This window comes from Schistocerca cancellata, chromosome 7 (genome assembly GCF_023864275.1).
Source record: "Schistocerca cancellata isolate TAMUIC-IGC-003103 chromosome 7, iqSchCanc2.1, whole genome shotgun sequence".
Taxonomy (NCBI): Eukaryota; Metazoa; Arthropoda; class Insecta; order Orthoptera; family Acrididae; genus Schistocerca; species Schistocerca cancellata.
The window spans coordinates 225,530,188-225,553,116 of NC_064632.1; the positions used below are offsets into that span (position 1 = coordinate 225,530,188).

General features: G+C 46.3%; 1 protein-coding gene and 1 non-coding gene across 3 annotated transcripts in view; one reads left to right on the top strand and one right to left on the bottom strand.

Annotated features, from left to right (window-relative positions):
• The window catches only part of LOC126091895 (RNA-binding protein fusilli-like), a 1,039,987-nt gene that overhangs the window by 381,262 nt on the left and 635,796 nt on the right, over positions 1–22,929 (bottom strand). For both annotated transcript variants that reach the window (XM_049907191.1, XM_049907192.1), the window contains one exon: positions 2,471–2,718. In XM_049907191.1, the coding sequence (XP_049763148.1) occupies positions 2,471–2,710 (240 nt within the window). In that variant the 5' untranslated portion in view covers positions 2,711–2,718. The remainder of the gene's footprint in view (positions 1–2,470; positions 2,719–22,929) is intronic.
• Trnat-ugu (transfer RNA threonine (anticodon UGU)) lies at positions 20,369–20,442 on the top strand. The gene has a single exon. It is a non-coding gene; the product is annotated as a tRNA-Thr (tRNA).

Genomic DNA, 22,929 nt, shown 5'->3' on the forward strand with positions numbered 1-22,929 from the left:
GAGTCAGGGAGATTAAAATTTCGTCTTAGAGCGGCTAGATGTGGGCAGATGGACCACTGTCGAACGGGAACCGAAGCGACAACATGGTGGGACCTCACGCCGGAGAAGATAGCCATGTGTCAGCCATGTGTGGCTGATGCGAAGGCGGCAGAGGACCACAGAGTCCCTGCGAGAAGCCCGCAGGGAAGAGTGCCACGCATTTGTGTGCTCCTTGACGGCACGGAGTTTATTGGGCGTAACTAAGCTGCGCCATTCAGCATCCCGAGAACTTTGCGGTGTAACACCGATCGGAGGTCAGGTTCGGGCACCTGAATCTCCAGAAGCGGCTTACGAGTGGCCTGTCTGGCCAGCCTGTCAACGAGCTCATTTCCCGGGATTCCAAGACCACTGAACGACCAGATCGTTCGAGGGCAGGAACCGACTGCTGGATAGTTGCTACCAGAGAATGGCGTGGGTAGCACCGATCAACGGCCCGGAAACCACTCAACGAATCACTGCAGACCAGGTAGGACACATCTTGGCAGGAACGAATATGCTCAAGGGCACGAGAGATGGCCACCAGCTCGGCTGTGAAGACACTGCAGCCATCCGGCAAGGAGCGCTGTTCGATATGCGCCGAGTGAGCATAGGCAAAGCCTACGCGACCATCAACCAATGAGCCGTCGGTATAGATGACTTCAGAACCCTGGGACGCGTCAAGGATCGATAAAAAGTGACTGCGGAGCGCCTCAGTAGGAACGGAGTCCTTATGAAATTGCGAAAGGTCCAGGCGTAGTGTCGGCCGAGGCATACACCACGGAGTCGTATGTGTATGGACTCGTACGAAACGCTGTAAAGGAAATGACTCGAGTTCAGACAACAGGAAACGGACACGTACAGCGATCGTTATTCCTGACTGAGGCCGCCGTTCCGGGAGATGAACCACTATGTTCGGGAACAAAAGACGGTAATTCGGATGCTGAGGCGAGCTATGGACGTGCGCTGCATAGTGGGCGAGCAGTTGGCGCCGCCTGGTGTGCAATGGAACGACTCCAGCCTCCAACTAGTAGACTGGTCACTGGACTCGTTCGAAAAGCGCCCGTCGCTAGACGGAACCCGCAGTAGTGCACAGGATCAAGCAACTTCAATGCTGAGGGCACTGACGAACCATACGCTACACTCACATAGTCAAGTCGTGACTAAACTAGGGCTTTGTAGAACCGCACCAATGTAGAGCGAACTGTTCCCCAAGTGGTGTTGCTCAGGCAGCGGAGGGCGTTAAGATGCCGCCAGCACTTTTACTTTTAAGCTGATAATGTGGGAAAGCTATGTTAGCCACGCGTCGAAAACCAGTCCTAAAAAGCGATACGTTTCGACTACCCGTAGTGGATAGCCATCAAGAAAACGTGCAGGGTCAGGATGGGTTGTCCATCGCCGACAGAAGTGCAGGTCATGTCGGCAGAGAAGTGAAACCCATGGGCGAGAGCCCGTGACTGCGCATTCCGAATGGCTCCCTGAAGTGGGCGTTCAGCAACACCAATGGTGGTGGTGGTTGTTGTGGTCTTCAGTCCTGAGACTGGTTTGATGCAGCTCTCCATGCTACTCTATCCTGTGCAAGCTTCTTCATCTCCCAGTATCTACTGCAACCTACATCCTTCTGAATCTGTTTAGTGTATTCGTCTCTTGGTCTCCCCCTATGATTTTTACCCTCCACACTGCCCTCCAATACTGAACTGGTGATCCCTAAATGCCTCAGAACATGTCCTACCAACCGATCCCTTCTTCTAGTCAAGCTGTGCCACAAACTTCTCTTCTCCCCAATCCTATTCAACACTTCCTCGTTAGTTATGTGATCTACTCATCTAATCTTCAGCATTCTTCTGTAGCACCACATTTCGAAAGCTTCTATTCTCTTCTTGTCCAAATTATTTATCGTCCATGTTTCACTTCCATACATGGCTACACTCCATACAAATACTTTCAGAAACGACTTCCTGACACTTAAATCTATACTCGATGTTAACAAATTTCTCTTCTTCAGAAACGCTTTCCTTGCCATTGCCAGTCTACATTTGATATCCTCTCTACTTCGACCATCATCATTTATTTTGCTCCCCAAATAGCAAAACGCCTTTACTACTTTAAGTGTCTCATTTCCTAATCTAATTCCCTCAGCATCACCCGACTTAAATCGACTACATTCCATTATCCTCGTTTTGCTTTTGTTGATGTTCATCTTATATCCTCCTTTCAAGACACTATCCATTCCGATCAACTGCACTTCTAAGTCCTTTGCTGTCTCTGACAGAATTACAACGGTGTAGGAACTGAATTAAATGTAGAAATCGTCAGCATATAAGTAGGGCGATACTGACGGCTGAACTGTGTGCTGGTGCACGTACGACTTCACACTCTATTACATCATTAGGTGGCGGTCAAAGCGACGTAAGTAAGTTGAAGCAAGGACAGCCGCGACCTGCGCAGGACTCACCTTGTTGAGACTGAGGTCTATCATGACGTAGGCGAGCAGCACGACCTCCTCCTCGTCGGCGCCGAGCGCGGGCCCCTGCTGGCCGGCCGTGGCCACGTACAGCAGGCACAGGTGCGGCGACTCCATCATGGCTGGCGCGCCACAGCTCTCGCCCTCGCTACCCACGGTCGCTGCTGCTGCTGTGGCGGCTGCGGCTGCGGTCGCTACCCTGGGCGCCGGCGCGCTCACTGGCCATCGCATGCCTCACTCTGCAACACGCAACAAACAGCACGTCTGTCACACTCAACACCGTAACATGACGTCATTAGATGCGGAGCAGGAGGCTCCTCGCTGATTAAGCTGTTCAACAGATGTCGCAATGGCAGAAAGTGGTGGCAAAATGTAGACGACTCCCGAGATGATTGAGTCTCACTGCAGGCAGCGGCAGTTGAGACTGGACTTAAATGTGATTTATTGGTCATAAATAGGTGAAAGATCCGTTATTTCTCTACACGATTGCTGAATAACCACCAGAAAGACATATATTACGTATCTGGGTGTTTGTGTATGTAGCTACTTTAAGGAGAACTACGAAATAAAACTGATCGTAGAGAAGGCAGATGCCAGACAGTTCACTGGAACAATCCTCAGGAAGCGTAATTCACCCACGAAGGATGGCACCTTACAAAATGCTCGTACGGCCGATATTTCGTTACATCCGAGCGGTATGGAAACGTAACCAGATAGGACTAATAGAGAAAATAGACGAGATACAAAGAAGAGTAGTGTGTTTTGTTACGAGTTCGTTTACTAAGCGTAAAACCCTCACGGAGATGGTCATCCAGCTCCAGTTGCAGACGCTACTAGAAAGGAGTTGAGCAACACGCTGTAGTATTCTGTTGAAATTCCGAGAGCGTCCATTCTTGGAAGAGTCAACCAGCAAATCGCTTCCTCCTATATACAGGGTGTCTCTCGTTGGAGTAGTGAGGCAAGTTTTCTCTGGTGTTTCGGCAGGTATTTGCAGTTTCGTTTTTGCAATGTGCAGCTGGAGTCCGCCCAAAGCTTTCACGCGACGCTCAGCATCGGCGGAAACGTCGGTGCTTCTCATTACAAACAACATGCTTCTTGAAGTGGAATTTTACGGGCCAATTCGATACAGTGGTTCCATATTAGTGTAGTATTCATTTTGTATATTTGTATTCACAGGGACAGTAAAACACGGAGAATAAACATTACTCCAACAGCGACTGAGCAGCGCCGCTGCATAGCAGTAGCAACCAGGGTGGGCCGGTGCAACAGGCTACTGCTGGTTATTCACCTAGTTTTAACGTTCCTGATAATACACATCGAAAAAAACGAATATCGCAGTAATTTGGGAGCGCTGTATCGAATGCGCACGCAAAGTTCCGCTTTAGAAAACACTTTGTTTGTAATGGGAAAGAAACCGACGCTCTGTGTCGAAACTAGGCTTCGTATGAAAGACGAGATGAGCAGCATTTGTTTGCGCTGCCTCCAGCTGCACACTGCATAAACACCAGACAAAATGCCCCTGGTGACTCTTGATGGTGAAACGCTGTACATCTTGCGAAACGACGACAGAAGTACAATCAGAGATATTCCACGTCGTATGGAGGATTCACAATCTTCCTCTCCGCACACCATTCGCGAAAAGAACAGGCAAAAAGGGGAGTGAAACGACAATGGAACACAAAGTAGTCTCCGCCAGCTTGCTGACTATAGATGTACAAGTTCGGACTGCAGAATGCTAGGGAAGATTGGACGCGTCGCTTTTAAAGAAAGCATCCCAGAAATTGGCACTGCCCTTCACTCTAATTCGTGTCCAGTGTTTTATCGCTACGCTACATCGCTCACCCATATGCCTCAGGTCGAAAACAGAGCCTGGGGAAAAGTTGCTTTCCGCCACGTTCCGTAAGATTCCTTGTGGACTTGCGGAGGACAAATGTAATAGCACCGACATGAATACCATTCTCCAACCTCCCCTCCCCCGATTCAGGAAGAGCGAGCCAACATTAACTACTAACGCTTACACTTTTTACAAAACCTACGTAAAATATTTACGAAACAGTAACGAAGTATAATGTCCATCGGTAATATTATTATTATTTCTTTCTATTCTCAGACGTTATGTCTGGTCAAAAATGGACAGTGACGCGGACCTTGATCAAGCGTGACTTCCTTTTAACTGTACGGTATATGTTATATTGCATTTAGGAACTTTCGGGTCATTGAACATTATTATTATTATTATTATTATTATTATTATTATTATTATTAAGGTGAAGGGCGCTCAACATCATAGTCATCAGCGTCCTAACGAAAAGTCAGCGTGCCAGTTTCATGGGTAGGGACGAAGGCTGTCCCCACTTGCGGAGCAGCTGATAATCCATTAAAATCTGTCTTCCTTCCCCATCAATTTCGGGATGAAAGTTCACAAAATTTCACCACTCTTGTAACACTGGTTTTTGTATCGGCGAGGATGGTCGGCAGATCTCCATCGAGACTGCGGGCTGCCCTAATATAAGTATATAAGACACTTTGCCAAAATATGCTGAACTGAAAGTGGCACACCACAGACCTCACAGAGTAGTGGATCCTTTCGTCGGAGGAGGAAGCCATGTGTTAAAGGGCTATGTCTTATGTGCAGCCTGGTAACCAAAACCCACAGGAGGACAAAGGATATGCACTAAAACTTAGATCAAACCCACCCTCACGAATAAAACGTAAAATTAAATCAGGCAACGTGAAGTTGTCAGATAAAATGAGCGGCAACGAGTCCGGTAACCCAAGATTTCGTCGCTGCGCAGTCAAAGTGAGACAGTGCATCATCAGAATATGGGCCACTGACAACCGGGCGCCGCACAGACACTGAGGCGGCTCTTCACGGCTCACAAGGCAACCTCGGGTCGCCCAAGCATGGCCAATGCGGAGCCGACAGAGGACAACTGATTCCCAGCGAGAGGCCCGCATGGAAGACTTCCACACGTTCGTAGTCTCCTTAATGACACGCAGTTTGTTGTGCGTACTGTTATGCCATTCCGTCTCCCTAGGACGAAAAACCCTCCGGAGTAAGTCAAAACGCAGGTCAGGTTCAGAGATGCCCATCTCCAAGAAGAGGTTTCCGCGTAGCCTGTTTGGCCAGCCTGTCGGCAAGTTCGTTGCCTGGGATGCCGACGTGTCCTGGTGTCCACACAAACACCACTCAACGACGGGACCGGTCCAGGACATAGATAAATTCCTGGATGGATGCCAACAAGGATGGCGAGGGTAGCTTGTAGGCTGCTCAAGGAGTCAGTACACAGAAGAAACGATTCCTCGGGGCATGAACAGGTGTGCTCAAGAGCACGAGATATAGCCACCAGCTCGGCAGTGAAAACACTACAGCCATCGGGCAAGGAATGCTATTCAATACGTCCTCCACGGACATACGCGAAGCCGACGTGAGCATCAGCCATCGAGCCGTCGGTGTAAGCCACTTCGTGGCCTCGGTACGTGTCAAGAGTAGAGAGGAAATGGCAGTGGAGAGCCGCGGGGTTAACTGAGTCCTTAGGGCCACGTGAACGGTCTAGGCGAAGCTGCGGCCTAGGTGTACACCATGGAGGTGTACGTGAATGGACCTCAAATATAGGTATAGGACTCCAGACAGAAGGGATCGGACACGAACTGCAATTGGAAGCGCTGACCTGGGCCGCCGATGTGAGATGAACCGCTGTGGGTGAGAAAAGGAGACGGTGATTCAGATGCGCAGGAGAACTACGAACATGTGCTACGTAACTGGCCAGCAGTTGCACACGCCTAACCTGCAATGGAGGCACTCCAGCTTTCACAAGGACGCTTGTCACCAGACTCGTCCTAAAAGCTCCTGTCGCTAGGCGAACGCCACAGATGGTGCATTGGGTCGAGTAAACGCAACGCTGAGGGCGCTGCCGAACCATAAACCACACTCCCATAGTCAAGGCGGGATTGAACAAAGGCTCTGTAGAGCTGCAGCAGCGTAGAGCGATCTGCATCCCAGTTGGCGTTGCTCAGGCAACGGAGGGTATTGAGGTGCTGCCAGCACTTCCGCTTAAGCTGACGTATGTGAGGTAGCTAAGTCAATCAGACGCCGAAAACCAGTCCTAAGAATCGATGTGTGTCCACTACAGTGAGTTGATCGTCATTAAGGTAAAGTTCTGATCCTGGATGAACGGTACGACGCCGACAAAAGTGCATAACACACGACTTTGCGGCCGAAAACTGGAAACCGTAGGCTAGAGACCATGGCTGCGCCTTGTGAATGGCTCCCTGTAGGCACCGCTCCGCAACACCAGTACTGGTGGAGCAGTATGAAATGCAGACGTCGTCTGCATACAGAGAAGGTGAGACGGACGGCCCTATAGCTGCTGCTAGACCATTAATGGTCACTAAAAAGAGAGACACTCAATACAGAGCCCTGCGGGACCCCACTCTCCTGGATATAGGGGGGGGGGGGGGGGGGTTTACTATGGGAGGCACCAACTTTGACACGGAAAGTACAAAGCGACAGGAAATTCTCGATAAAGATCGGAAGTGAGTCTCAGAGACCCTACTCGTATAATGTGGCAAGGATATGATGTCGCCAGGTCGTGTCATACGCTTTTCGTATATAAAAAGAGGCAGCGACCAAGTGTTGGCGTCTGGAAAAGGCTGTTCGGATGGCGGACTCGAGGGACGCAAGATTATCAGTAGTAGAGCGACCCTGGTGGAAGCCGCCCTGACATGGAGCCAGTAGGCCACATGACACATCAAGTGGGTTTCTAGTGGGTTTGAGCACCGGAATGGAGGTACCCTGACGCCGTTGCGATGGAAAAACGCCATCGCACCAGATCCGGTTGAAGATGACGAGGAGATGTCGCTTGTAGTCAGATGAGAGATGTTTAACCATCTAACTGTGGATCCGATCTGGTCTAGGAGCTGTTTTGGGACAATGTGCGAGGGCACTGAGAAGCTCCCAATCTGTAAATGAGGCATTATATGGTTCACTGTGGCTTGTAGCGAATGAGAGGAATTTCCATTACATCCGCCGTTTGAGAGTGCGAAAGACTGGGGGGGGGGGGTAATTCTCTGGCGCAGAGGCGCGAGCACAGTGCTCAGCAATCTCGTTTGCGTCGAAGACATTTGATCTTTGTCCAGACTTGGGAAGGTGACGTATGGCACCCAATGGTCGAGGCATATCTATCCCAACACTCCTGTTTCCGTCGTTTGATAAGTTGGCGAACGCGAGCAGGGAGCTGTTTAAAGGCTATGATGTGCTCCTAGGAAGCGTGCCGCTTATGCCGCTGTAGAGCTCGCCGACCCTCCTTAATTGCTTCAGCGACTTCCGGCGACCACCAAGGGACTGTATTTCGTCGCGGGCACCCTAAAGACCGAGGGATCGTGTTTTCTGCCACAGAAACGGTTGTTGTAGTCACCTGCTCAACCATCGCATCGATGTTCCCGTGTGGGTGAGATTCAACGGTGACAGCAGAGGTGGAAGTTTCCCAGTCCGCCTTTTTTAAAGCCCATCTCGGCAGGCGTCCGTGGACTTGACGATAATGTTTTTCATAAATTTACGGAGATAATCGGCTTTGAAGTTTTCCCAGCGTTATATATAACGCAGTTGATACAAAACCCCCGCACTGATCGTGTAGCGCGGTCGGTAGCATAAATGAATGTGAAGAAAATGCGGTTCTTCGTGCGATGGTTCAGATCTCCCCAGTCTTTTTTTCTCGTTCAATTTGAAATACATACATCTCGTAATTTTAAAACTCACTTTTTTACGAATAATGCACGTCTTCTTGTTTGTAATTACATATTGGACGCGAAATTCTTGTTTCAATTTAAAATACAAATTCTTAATTATCGATGTTTTATGAAAGACTGTTCATAAAAGCTGTTTAAATTAAGAATGCGTAATTTAATTTTTATGGCAAATATGAAAACCCAAATCCTCTTTATTTCAACTATGTCCATCGTTTTATGCCTCCGGGGTAGGTAAGTATCATAGAAACATAAAAAACAATCATTTTCACAGCATCGAGCACATCATACAAACGCTACATTTGCTACTGTACCATTACAATATGAATCCAACAGAACTGATCTGGAGCCAAGATGCGGGGTTTGGCCCGCGCACGCTGATTTTTAAGTCACTGCCGAACGTTGGCGGGATGTAGAAAGGCTCGTCATAAAAGAAGAGAAAATTCTGCACCTGGTTGTCTTCGTAGATTCTGCTGTTAAGAGACTCGTTATCAACGTAGAAGCTGACACTTCCAGAACTGAAATGTATTTCTCAGATTCGTATAAGGAAGAAGGTAAGAGATTACCAGACGACTGACTGGAAGTAATACCTTCATTGGCTTCAATATTTAACTATGCAGTGAAATCCTTCAATAGTCTCTCACGTTACACACAGCTTACACAAAAAAATTACTAGCGGTTTAATCAGGAATTTTCATCATTCTTGTTTTTAATTACAATACTACGTTAGCTAAAAACGATAAAGTGTTGTGGTTTCGTCTAGTCGTCAAAGGAGCGTATTGTGGGGGAATTGGAGTATATTATTTCATTCTGCTTAAAAATTAAATCGCATTCGAACCTGTATTGCTCCTCTGCTCGCCTCTTTTTACGTGTGAACTGCAGCTCGCCACGTCACTGCAGGCTAGCTGTACCAGCTGACCGGCCAGTGCTGTCCGAGTTAAATGTGCCGGTAAAGCTGTTGTCCCGTATTATCGCTAAGTCGATATGCCCGTGACGCACAGCACAAAACGTACCCTTATTATCGTACTTGACAGTACTCGAGACAGTCTGGCTGCAGCCCCACGTGAAACAGAAATCCAATGAGGTTCCAGCAAACGCGGAAGAATACACAGTGCAATGTTTACATCAGGTTTATTCTTATGATAAACGGATTATATAATGCAAATATGTAGCTACTTCCCATTGAACTGAGTGTGCAGTAGTTGGGGAACAAAAGCAATGGCTGAAAAAGACCCTGTAGCTGTGGAAAAGTGTGTCATCTGACCCGAGTTCAGAAGGTAGATACTCCTAGAATGGACAAGTTGCTAGATCATTCGACTCCTGGAGCAAGTGGTAGCCGAGCCTCACAACACTGTGTGTACTGAAGTCCCCCCACAAGGAGGAGCTGGCTTGGCAGTGCCTGGATGAGTTCTGTCAGTGTGTGTGCATCCAAAGCATCATGAGGTGGAAGATATAAAGAACACAGCGTGGTGTTAAATGGTGCTCAGACTTTCACAGCAACTGATTGTATCGCTATGGTACGAGGGACAGGAGTGGACTGACATCTTTTATCAATGGAAACAGTCACTCCACTTTTAGCCGTGTCTCCAGTAATATCGCCCTTCCCGTAGAGGCGGTAACCCTGAAATGCAGGTGTGTCGATTTTAAAATGAGTTTTTGTATGTAGATGCATAACGGTTTCTCCTGGACCAGGAGTTTTAATTCTTCCACATGTGATCGGTATTCTTTTAAATTCCACTGAAACACACAACTCCCTGTGGGAGCCATCGATTAGTGATGACTGGCCTTGCCTCTCTCCCTCGAAGTTGGGTGATTTATTGGTTCCCAGCTCTCTGGTTCCTCCAATTGGAAGTCCACATCTTCAAGAGCACAGTCCCCATCTGAGAGGAAGAGCGCTCGCAGATCTGAAGGTTTAAGTGCCACTTTGTTCGACTTTGTCCCAAAGATTGCCCGCTAGTAATTGTCTTACCTCAACAGCCATTCACCTCATTACAACGGAGCGCATTTTGAGGTTGCAGATCATTTTCTATAAAGGTGTGTACCTTTCTCAAGGTCCTAGCGGTGAAACCGAGGCCCCCCGTTCTCCCAAACACACGACATTCCACCGCCACCCCGCACGGTGGTCGCTGAGGCAGGCCCGGAGCTGGTAGCGGAGGACTTGTAGCGGTTACCTATCCCCAGTTCAGGAACCAGTGATCGCCAAGCCCCTACCCAGCAACCGAATGCTGAAGCCTAGAGGGCAGTGTGGATCGGGGGTTTTGGGTAAGTGCAACATCACAGTGTCTGGCATTTGATTCCCAAGGTGGTCTAGGATTATTTTCTGTTACTTACAGTCGCTTCTCGTTAGTAAGAAAAATGAGATGTTGCAATTTCGTAGTGTATCCACTTTAAGCTGTATCCCTGTAAGGGACCAAGCAAGTCGACTCAAAGTTCAGATGAAGCAAAGTGCATACCATCCCCAATAGAATCACGCCTAATTTACCCTTTCACTACCGTTGTGACGTATGTGCTCCACGGCGGGTTATCACCATGTCACAAACGGCGACCATACTGAGCACCTGTAACGTTAGTAAAAAAAAATTGAGAGACGCTCTAACTATTGGTGTGTGTGTGTGTGTGTGTGTGTGTGTGTGTGTGTGTGTGTGTGTGTGCCTAGCAGTTTTTGTGCAGTTTTTCTTAAACTCCAGAGGTGCTCATCAATAGTCCTGTACGTCCCACCCTTCCCAACGTTGGAAAATGAAACAGGAGGAAATTATTTTTTCATTTCGTTACTTCCGAAATTGATGTTTTACTTAATGGATTTGTCGCTGACAGTAAGATGGGGAATTTTCGGTTACGCAAGGTCTTAAGTCAAAGGCTGAACATGATAGATGGAGGGCATACTGTGGTCTCATGAGTATCCAGGACTACCTGTCTCTTAGAACTATGCTCTACTTGTTCACCAGGAAACTGAAGGTCAATAATTAAGACATCAGCTGAAACACTAACTGTGACAGCATGTCTGCCGACAAGTAAGTGGTTTACTTCTGACTTTTTGATGATATGACGTTTGACTATAAACGTGTAATTGGATAAAAATAACGATATTAATGAATCATATGAACACAACAGACTGGTGCACTGACTGGCACGTATTTGCACATGAACAAAATTTTACAATCGTGACCTTGCCGAATGTGAAAGTAGCAGCTTTGGCTAAACGGTTTGTGGATAATAACTAGCGTCAGTCATGTCTTACAAATAACTTGGGAGTCACTACGGGTGGGAATATGAACGTTGATGAAGTAAGTTCACTGTAGAGTTAAACGCACCGTCGAGGACGGCACTACACAAGGGACACGAAGTCGTATTACGGAAGGATGTGGAGGGAAATCGATTGTGGCTTTCCCAAACGTGCTATCCGGCTATTCACCTCCAGCGATTTACGCGAACTTTATAAAAACTAAATATAAACAGCCGGTAGTTAATTTGAAACCCATTTCTAAGCAAAGCGTATTCACTGTCTTACGCTGAACGTGCGAAGGAGCTGGGGCAAAACTGGATGACAGTCTATATCGCGCGTATACCAAAAAGGCAGCTCGGAGAGTCATTGAATAGTTGTACTTAACAAGTAAGTAATGAATACTGAAGTGACGAAAACACCAACATGGAGACTCCCCATCGCACCCCCCCCCCCCCCTCATATTTAGTGGTAAAATGGCGTAATGTATTCGTAAAGCTCGTAAAAAACCGAATATATATCAAGCATGAAAACAGGAAGAAGGTGTATTGAACTGTGAAAAAAGTAAAATAGAAACAGTGGACGATCCAAGCTCAAGACGTGCAATTTCGAGAGAACTACAAGCGGGAGACCGTGTTCGAATCTCTCTGGTGCCCCCTCTTTTTCACAAAATTATGAACTTTCCGTCCGTTATTGACGTGTCTGTTCTTCTGTAGTATTGCCAATTGTCATACCATACACTGATTATGACGAGTCATGTAGTAAGAAAATGTTACAGTCACAAGTAAATGCGATGAACAGCGAAAGCAGGAGAGATGCCGCGTAGGCCTCTCACAGAAATGAAAACAACGAATGAACTGGTGCGAACTGTGTTACAACCAAAGAATTCACGGGTCAAGATTACCAAAACGGAACGCAGGAGCCATAACATGTGGTACTTGTGCAGAACAAATAGGAGCGTCGTACGTCGGGAGGCCTCTTCCTTACACCTTGCGGTTGCAAACGAACGTTACACACACCACGATATACACACAAATTTAAATACAGCGAACAGACACGTCACTAACAGCGTGCTAACAACTGGACAGTTCATAATTTTATGAAAAAACGGGGTACGAGGAAGATCTGAACACGGACCTCCCCCTTCGCAGTCCAACACCATGGCCACCTGACCACGACCCATCGGCTATACAAATTCCCTCGATATTGCACATCTTGCACGTGGACGGTTTCCTGTTCCGGTTTTCCTTTTTCACAATTCAGTACACCTTCTTCCTGTTTTGATGCTTGATGTGTGTTCAGTTTATGACGGGCTGTCCACTGGACCATTTTGCCGCTGAATGGGGTGGGGTGCGATGGTGAGTCTTCCTTGTAAGAATGATGCACTACATCTCATCTCACGGAATCACAATTAGAAAAATCAAATATCGGATTTCAACAGATAATTTAATACATTCTTCACAATTAAATAAAAAAATAATCCGTTATTTAGTTCTGAATATATTAATTCACACAATGACTACGAAGATATGATTTGCCTAATAAAACACCCACTTCTTGTGTCAAGGAAAAGAAGAAAGCTACTACGTGATACATTAAAAAACACCCTGTCACACTACACTACCGTGTTTTTTGTCTACTATGCGTATCGGTGTCATTACGGATAGCATTCGTAGTTGTCCCGAACACGGCGATTACGATCACAAACAGCAGATTTTCTCTAGGGGTCGTCACTAGTTTATTTGCTCAGCGGGAAAAATACTGACATTGCATGTTTGTAGCCCACGCTTGCACCACAGTTACTGCAGGATATTCACGATTAAATTATGATCGCGAAGTTTCCCCAGTCAAACAGCTGTTTACTAAAATTACTATTTTATGTGTTAATTTACTATTTTATGTGTAAATTTACGTAATTGCCAAACAATGTGATCAAAAGTTATCAGAACATCTACTACTGATATGAAACTTCCTGGCAGATTAAAACTGTGTGCCGGACCGAGACTCGAACACAGTTTTAATCTGCCAGGAAGTTTCATATCAGCGCACACTCCGCTGTAGAGTGAAAATTTCATTTTAGAAACATCCCCCAGGCTGTGGCTAAGCCATGTCTCCGCAATATCCTTTCTTCCAGGAGTGCTACTTCTGCAAGGTTCGCAGGAGAGCTTCTGTGAAGTTTGGAAGGTAGGAGACGAGGTACTGGCGGAATTAAAGCTGTGAGGACGGGGTGGGAGTCGTGCTTGGGTAGCTCAGTCGGTGGAGCACTTGCCCGCTAAAGGCAAAGGTCCCGAGTTCGAGTCTCGGTCCGGCACACAGTTTTAATCTGCCAGGAAGTTTCATAAAATGTTATCACTGTAAAGACAGTTGTTAGCACGCTGTGATTAAATTCTTCAACGCACTGCTACCCGACTACGCCGTCCCACGCGTCTGCAGCGGAAACAAGGTCACCAGCGAGTACCGAAATATATTTCAAGGGCAAAAGGGAAACGGAACGAGCAGCCATAAAAACAATTCGTACATTGCGCAGTGTCCAGAAGAGGATTAGCTACCGCTTTTCTACATTCTTAAGGGAGCAATAGAAATGGACCATGGCCGACGCCGTTGCTTCCATAGATAAACGAATCAATGTGACTGCCAAAACTAAGCTGTTCTCGCAGAATTACTCGCTGCAGGAAACTTAGTATTTATCTCGATTAGGAGCCAACAAAAACCTCGTATAGGGGAAGAAGGATAATGGCTGTGGTAGAGAACCGTCCCAGCATTCGCCCGAAATTATTTGCGATAACTAGGAAAACCATAAAATAAGAGCGACGGACGTTGATTTAATTAATAGTATTCATTACGACCCACACACCCCTCTACCCCAACATGGGAGTGGGGAGTGGGAGGGGGGTAAAGGAATACGCGATGTAGTGCGCGAGAACGTTTATGAAGACTAAAGTCAATTAATCTACCTTGTCTATGGCGGAGCGTTGAACCTACTGCAAGTTAAGAGACTAAGTAAAAATGACTTACTGATTTTAGTAGCCTTTACATGCACATTATTAAGTTGCATTCCAGCGTTTGCCAATAACACAACTGGCTGTTCCTGTCAGCCACCACTGGCTCCAACTGGTCTATTAAGATAGGACGAAGCAAAAGTATGGGAGACGAGGAGGATCATGTTGTCGAAATTATTCTGAACTCTTTGGATCCTGCTCCAAAACCTGTCCGGCAGTAACTATTCACTTTTTTTCCAGTATTTTGTGACAGCGGTGGCAAGAAACTGCAGCCGGTCGCGGTTCTAGGCGCTTCAGTCCGGAACCGCGTGGCTGCTACGGTCGCAGGATCGAATCCTGCAGGGTCTTGTAATTTGACTGTTCTTTAGTTTGCTAAATCGTCTGAAAGAGACGCCAGGATGTTGGACTTTCTAGACACTATCGCAAATTTGAATTAGCTGAGTATGTTTATTGAATATAATAGCCTGAACAACAGTGCTACCTCTAAATCGTGAAAGCTGTCAATCAAAAATTGAAGCATATCACTTCTGTCCTCACCAACCAAACTTTAACTCACAACTACAGATTTGAAGAAATATAACTTCTAGTCGTCGCTGCTGGTGAACGCGCCCGCAACGTGCCGTGACGTGACTAGCCTCGGGACAGTATAAAGCCACTTCCCACAGATGGGACGCAGCGGAAATCTCACGGACGCACAATGCTTCATTCTACGCTGTGTACACGTCCGTTCCTGGTGCAGGCCCCCCGCAGAAATACTTCTAGTGCCAAGGTGGAGAAATGACCACAGCAGTTATACTGCAGGCAAAGCCAAGCTGAATTATCGTCTCTTGACAGTTCGCATCAGCCAGGAACTGAAGCAGTTTTACTATGGCGCGCCTTCCTCCCCCCTCCCCTTCCCAATACACTACGAGCAAACCAAGGTCGTTCAAAAAAACAGAACTGACGGCAGTTTCAACAAACGTCTCTTCACGAAACCATTTCTAGCTTTTACTTTTCTGGGGAACTATTTTTCAGAACATGGCACAAATAATCTCTTATCTCAGTAATCGTTTTCTTTGCCTCCTCGGACTGATTTTTCTCCAACACTTCAATCCGATTAAGGTTCAATATTTCTACTTCACATGATTTCTTTGTTATTACGCCTTGAGAAAAAGCAACTATTTCCCTTCTTTCGTTACCAATACATGTTATACCACCATCTACGGTTTTCCCCGTATTCCATTCAACACCTTTGCTTTTCATGTCGCTGTCTTCGGCAGTACACACAGTTTGCCACAAACTTAACTATATTCCAAATACTACACATTCATCTAATATTCGTAAAACAATGAAACAACGCTTATTTGTCACACAGTTTATGCAGTTGTGACAACGTGAAAAGCGCAAACACGACCAACAAAATAACAAATGGCAGTCTATTAAAATGCCACCAGTACTACAGAAGACAGCACGTGAACAACCAAGTCTACTGTTAAGTAAAATAAAGGAAAACCCACTGACGATTAATCATCGCCGAAACGTCTATGGGTAGAGAGAGAGAGAGAGAAAGAAAGAAAGAAGCAGCTGTTTTTACTCATGTTATGATCTACAAAACAAATAAATACAATAACAAATTTGTCCAACTAAACAAGAAAATATGCGAACTTTTCTACAAAAAAAACCTGACGATAAGTTTCTAGTTTTTCCTCTGGTTTTTAATTATACGTTGACAGCAAGTCTACAGAACTGTGTGGAGGTGATGAATGTGAGTTTACCGTAAAATGACGAAAAAGCTCTCACCCAGTTCAATGTTCACAAAGATTTGCGAGATATTCCGCCGGCATCCACCAATAGCTTTCAGGAAACAGACCAATACGTTACAGCTGCTATATGAACCCCGTGTTCCGATGTACTTGGCACACACTCTTCGCCCATCCCAGCTGCTTTTACCAACGACCTTGAATATATTAACATTACTCCTCGCATTAGTACTCGAGTTTATAAGATGTTGCAGTTACTAATACTGCTGGTAGCTCTTCTGTTAAATGTGCGAAAACCGTGTTCCTAGAGACTTCGCGTGACATCCGCGGGGTTTTAATGACCGAATACCCTACTGACAGCTGCTCAAACTTTGCAAGTTGTGCTATGCCCAAAAATTTGATAGCCTTGTTCTGCATCTGTACGTTTTTCCAATGGTGTGTATTTGACTTGACGGTGTGAAACTAATCCCAGCATTCAGCAAACTTAATGTGAAAAATTAAAAATGAAACCAGGCTGTATAGTGTGGACAAGATTTGTGCTTGGCTTAAGCAAGGGCTTAATGCCAAACGCTTCCCGAACTTAGAATTCGCCAGTTCGTGTCAGAACATGCGAGTAATTTATCTTTTTCCACGCCATTCACAGGCAATGCCACTAACGTGTTGACGCTACGGCAACAGAAACTGCATGCAGAAGACGATTACGGGTACTTTTGCGTGACTGCGTTCGTAGATTTTCATGGCCGGCAAAGCAATGAATCAGGTTCAAGCGATATACTGGCAGAAGGATTTACACACACTGACGTCATCTGCCCTGTTGATGCATTATGTCGTGGTGGATGTGACGCTTCTGCATGGCTCCCAACATGCAAGTTGATACTTTAATTGGAAAAAAGCTACTGCTGGCTACAGAGCGTGAACTTACGGATGGTTTGTTATGTTCCGAAAAATGCTGTTGGTGGAATATATGATTGTTGAGGACCGAAAGTAAAGTAAGCCAAACGCTGATGATAAAATGCAGAATTCCGAAGCCTAGAGAAACTGACACCTCCCCTCGCCATCAATCTCATTCTACCTGGCAAAAGGTTTAGTGGTGGCTGCTCTTGCACTTTCTCGCAACCCTTTAAGAAATTTGGTCTTCTAAGCGTAACATCAAGCACGTGGTACCCATCAACACAAAGGTGGAAAGCATGCTCCACAGCTGTCGAAGTATTTTAATCTCGTCCTTCCGAAGATAATGTTAACTGTGTCACGAATGAAATCCAGACAGCAGAAACGAATTATGCTCATAACTTTTACTTTCGTTGGGAGAGGATTTTCAATGTGTCGATTCGTGCATCAACATACAAACAGAAACAACGTTAACATTTCCCTCAAGGAAACACTTATAATTTCGAGAAAACACGTTTCAAGACGAGTCAAGAAACATTTTCCTTGATACATCCGTAACAAAAACGTTGTAAGCATTATATTGAATTGTTCAGAATGTCATTCATCCCACGCACCATGGGAAAAACGAGGATGGCGCTGTGGGGATTGGGGGGGGGGGGGGGGGTGCGCATTGTGCACGCACCACAGCGCACTGATTTTCGCCTACCTGCGCTCACAATGCAGACCTAAGTACGAGATTAGCTTCTGAATACGCACTGGGCCGCTCAATTGTTCCGTTCTTGCCTCCCAAACTTACGCCTGAAATTTTATCAGTCGTTGCTGACGTGTGATAATCTGAGGGCGGAAACAACCGGCCTCAATCGTTTATTATTTAATGTAACTTGGATGTAATGAACGACGTATGACGCAATGTACTTTTATGTAAATTATTATACATGGAGTAAGGCACAGAGTGCAGCTAATGCTGAGACCATGTCTAAAATGGGTAATGACGGCTACGGAAGGTCGCGCGACCGAGGGGTTGGCGCGAAGTAGCAGCACGAGCAGGAAGATCACTGGCACAGGTAACAGTAATGTCGGCTCTAGTACGTCACAGCTCACAGCTTCGGAGTTCAAATTGTCGTGTAACGTCCGGCGCAGGTGTCTGAATACTAAGGTGTGTCTTCAGCAGCACCAAGCTTTTTCGGAGAGGGAGAGAATGAATTTCATTCCGACTACTGCTTATATCAGATACGCTTGTCAAGCACTAAGTACCGGGAAAATTTACGTGTAGGAGTTGAGCAGTGCACCATCCCCTGCATTTTTTATAGCTAACGTACGACATACACACTGTGTACGTTCAGATGGGTGTAGGTTGAAGTAGTTATTCAGAGACGAACAGGCTTCCACAGGTTAGAGTAGCGCGGAGAGCTCCATCCAACTAGTTTTCGGACTGTCAACAACAACAAATGTATACACGATGGCGCGAAACACTCTTCGGAAATTAGTCTATTACGTAACAGATCTCTCCTGAGTTTATGATGCAGTTCCTTATTTACAAATAAGTTAAACACTGAGCGAACGTAGACAGAACACTGTGTCGTCATTCACGTTTTCGAGGGGGAGACATACTATCACACACGAATCTATATTACATCCTACATCAATAGATTATGCAGTCTAGCCACAATATCGTCACGTTCAAGGATGGATATTTAAACGTTGTGAAAGGTTCCACCCATGTCCAAATGTAGCAGTAAAACGTTCAAGAGAAGGAAGTAATTATACAAAAGTTATTCTACGCTCCCCAGCATAGCGACTACAGACATATTTTCAAATATGCGGAAATGAGTGCACTTCTGCTATGACCTGGAGACGATGAAACATGGACAACTGTATCTGAAAAAGATCAGCTGCCCATCAACCACGAAAGAACCGCGCGGAACGTGTTTTAAAACATGTGGTGCAACACAGGACGTTCCCAGAGCAACAGTTGTTTACTGCAGCCACTTACCCCGCCTGCGCCCCGTTCTGTCTCTTGTTCTCGATGCTGACGAAGCAACTCCAGAGAAGATTCGGTGCAGCACACGTGAACAAACGAGAAGAAACTGGACTCACGGAGGATGGCAGCGAGCTTTGCCATACCAGACCAGCGTGCATCACACGCGGTACGCGGCGGCTCGGCCGGAGCTCACAATGTACTCGCGCGGCCGAGGTGCAGCTGTTGCTCAGGGAGAGGGAAACCGCTCCATTCTGCAGCCCAGCTGCCGGGGGGACGCGCACAATGCCGGCACAATGCACCCCTGCCCTATCCCTACCCCCTACCAGCTACCTGGACGGAGGACGCCACACACACACTACCTGCGCTCACGAACGGCTGCCCAAACTGCCGCCGCGTCTCCCGCCGTTACAGACGGGCACCCCACACAACTATTTTATAAGTAAAGGTCCTAATTGGGGGATTATTTTAACAATCATCACCCTCGTCACTATGGCTGTAGGCGCATTATCTCAATAGTTCAAAGATGGGTTCTCTCTCTACAAATATCTGCTTCTTCGGTATCATCTTTTTCCATAATTACTGCTTGCACTTTGCAGATGATATTTTTCACGGTAAAAACTACTGAGATTCTCCAGCCATGACCAGGGTGAACAGGAACCTCATCAACTAAATTTAAGAGGTTGTTCAAGAGAATTTTCTGGGTATGTTAGTATAAGGAACCCTACAGGCTCTATGGTTCGTTATAAAGAGCTGTAACGGTTTGTCACCCACGATGAGCACTGTTCCTGTCAAAACAGTTTCGCAACAGTGAAAAGGCCTCTAATAAGCTATCACCAAAACGTATACCTCACAACGCAGATTAACGCAACATCCCTCAGATGATATATTTACTAAGATGGTAACCATGCAGCTCGTTAGAATGAAATTACAATCAACTGAACACCCTTCGCTACTTACAGGCGTTGACATACGTCAACGGGGACAGATGAAAATGTGTGCCCCGACCGGGACTCTAACCCGGGATCTCCTGCTTACATGGCAGACGCTCTATCCATCTGGGCCACCGAGGACACAGAGGATAGTGTGACTGCAGGGACTTATCTCTGGCACGCCTCCCGCGAAACCCACATTCTCAACGTATTGTCCCGCACTACATTCGTAGTGCCCCCGCCCATTATACTCATTACTCGCGGCGCGTTGCCGATTCCCGTAAGAGTTCGGACACTGTTTGTGCATTCGCACAGAAGAAGATGGTCAAGTGGCCGGTGAGCCTTAACCATATATAGATAAATCCCTGCAGTGGCGCTATCCTCTGTGTCCTCGGTGGCTCAGATGGATAGAGCGTCTGCCATGTAAGCAGGAGATCCCGGGTTCGAGTCCCGGTCGGGGCACACATTTTCATCTGTCCCCGTTGACGTATGTCAACGCCTGTAAGCAGCTAAGGGTGTTCAGTTGATTGTAATTCCCTCAGATGACACATGTACACTTCGCGGTGGCCTTCACTGCAAGAGCAGCTCAACAGTGTGGTTACGCCGCTACTTCACTGCGCCCGATGAACCCACACACAAGGTACACGTCGAGCAAATCATCAGTAAACCTATCAGTACTACTGTGTATCACTTAACGTAAATTCAAGCTACCGGAAAAAGAAATCAGAGACGGAATCGTGCAGTGCTGAATGCAAGCTTCAGGACGAAGAGTAGTGGGCATTACTGATGCCGAACAATATTTACCGTGAGTGAATGGAACAAGTTTATTTCCAAACAGGAGACACATCGTACACCCTCGACATCTGCACTGTTGTGCAGACATTTTTAGTGCAATACAGATACAAAGATGAGTGGGGAGCAAGAAATAAAACCACCTGCAATTACTGTATATCTGGCCACCGATGCCCAAGGCTATCTAACGACTAAAAAAAAAAACCTCCGAAATTTTGTACGCCTTCACGATTAACATGTATACGGCAGAGCTGTAGAGTATCATGTTATTCATACACCGTACATCGATCAAGCAGTTAAGGGAACCAAGGAGAACTTTGGACAGAGAATTGGAGTTCAGGGAGAAAAAGTCAAACCTTTGTGGTAAACGACGATATTGCAATTCTGTAAGACGCAGCGAAGGGCTTTGAATGTTAGCTGAACGGAATGGATAAGGTTCTGAAAAGAGGCTGTAAGTAAGCAGAAGTAAAACAAGGCTGATGGTGTGTATCTGAAAGAACTTCGCTGATGCTGACGATTACATCAGGAGATGAAACTTTGAAAGTAGTACAGAATGTCGGCTATTTGAAGCGAAAATAACTGAATACATCAGATGGAAAGAGGGCACAGCAAGAAAAGCTTTTCTGACACAGATATGTTGATGAAAAGCACTCTAGTTATCAGCCAAGAGGCAGTGCTGAAACATCGAGACGTTTCGAAGACTGATATTCGCCAGAAGACAGTCTCTGAAACGTCGCCGTATTCAAATTCTGCCGTCCGACTGGAAACCCTTGCGCTTTCCATGGACACTATACGATGGGGAAGTCAACAGAGAGATGTTAATGTCTAATATAAATTGAAGTGTCACGACGTATTTTCTTGAGAGTATTTGTCGAGTGTAGCATTATATGGAAGTAAAACGTTAATGATAGACACGAGACGGAACTAGAATAATTTGAAATCTGGTGTTTCAGGAAGATGAGATGGGTAAATCGAGTAATTACTGACGAGGTACTAAACCGAACTGGGGAGAAAGTTTATGGCGCAACTCGATTAAAAGGATACGTCAATAGGAACATCTGAGACGACATGTAAATCTGATTGTTGAAAGAAGAGCGTGTGTAGGGAGAAAGGGATGGGGGTGGGGGCAGTGGAACGGAGACCTGAGTACAGTGCACAGACGCAAAAGGATGCAGGTTACACAAGACAGACTAATGGAAGGGCTACATCAAAACGTGTGTGTGTGTGTGTGTGTGTGTGCTGCTTCAGTTTTTAATAGCAAATTCTTTTATACCCCCGGCAATTCTAACAAGCCTATTCGACCACTCGTGCTGCTCTCACTGCTTTATTTACTCTCCTTACGCGCTGTTAGTCCCATCTGATATGCGCTCCACTCTATGCAGTACCTCATCGTAAGCCGTACAAGTGCCTTGAAAGCAATCTCTCTCGTTGACAAATCGCAGTTTCCAAGCGTATTAACGTTTTAACTGCTTTACCTACGACTGAACCTGCAATCGTTTCTCTTCCTATTCCCTCCCTTTGTTACACCTGAGTATTTGAGTGAACTGTTGGACGCCAATTGTGTCTCGTTAATCGTGTAGTCAATTCCAAAATGAGATTTTCCCTCTGCAGCGGCTGTGGCTAAGCCATGTCTACGCAGTATCCTTTCTTTCAGGAGTGCTAGTTCTGCAAGGTTCGCAGGAGAGCTTCTGTAAAGTTTGGAAGGTAGGAGACGAGGTACTGGCAGAAGTAAAGCTGTGAGGACGGGGCGTGATTCGTGCTTGGATAGCTCAGTTGATAGAGCACTTGCCCGCGAAAGGCAAAGGTCCCGAGTTCGAGTCTCGGTCCGGCACACAGCTTTAACCTGCCAGGAAGTTTCGTGTAGTCAATTGCTTTCAATACAAGCCCAGTCAACCAGATTTTGGTGCTGAAATATCGCGAATCATTGCACGGGACCTTCATCAAGGTCACAACCGAACATCTGCCAAGTCCGCCGCCAACAGACATTTCGCTTCGTCTCAATGATTTCCATCAGAAATTACATACCTTACTCACGAACAGGCTAATCGTTATCCTTAACCACTAATACCATCGACTACGATGGGAACCTTTTTGTGTTTACAGAATGTTTCTAATTGAGCAACGGACTCTGTTCATCTATTCACAACCCAGCAACCG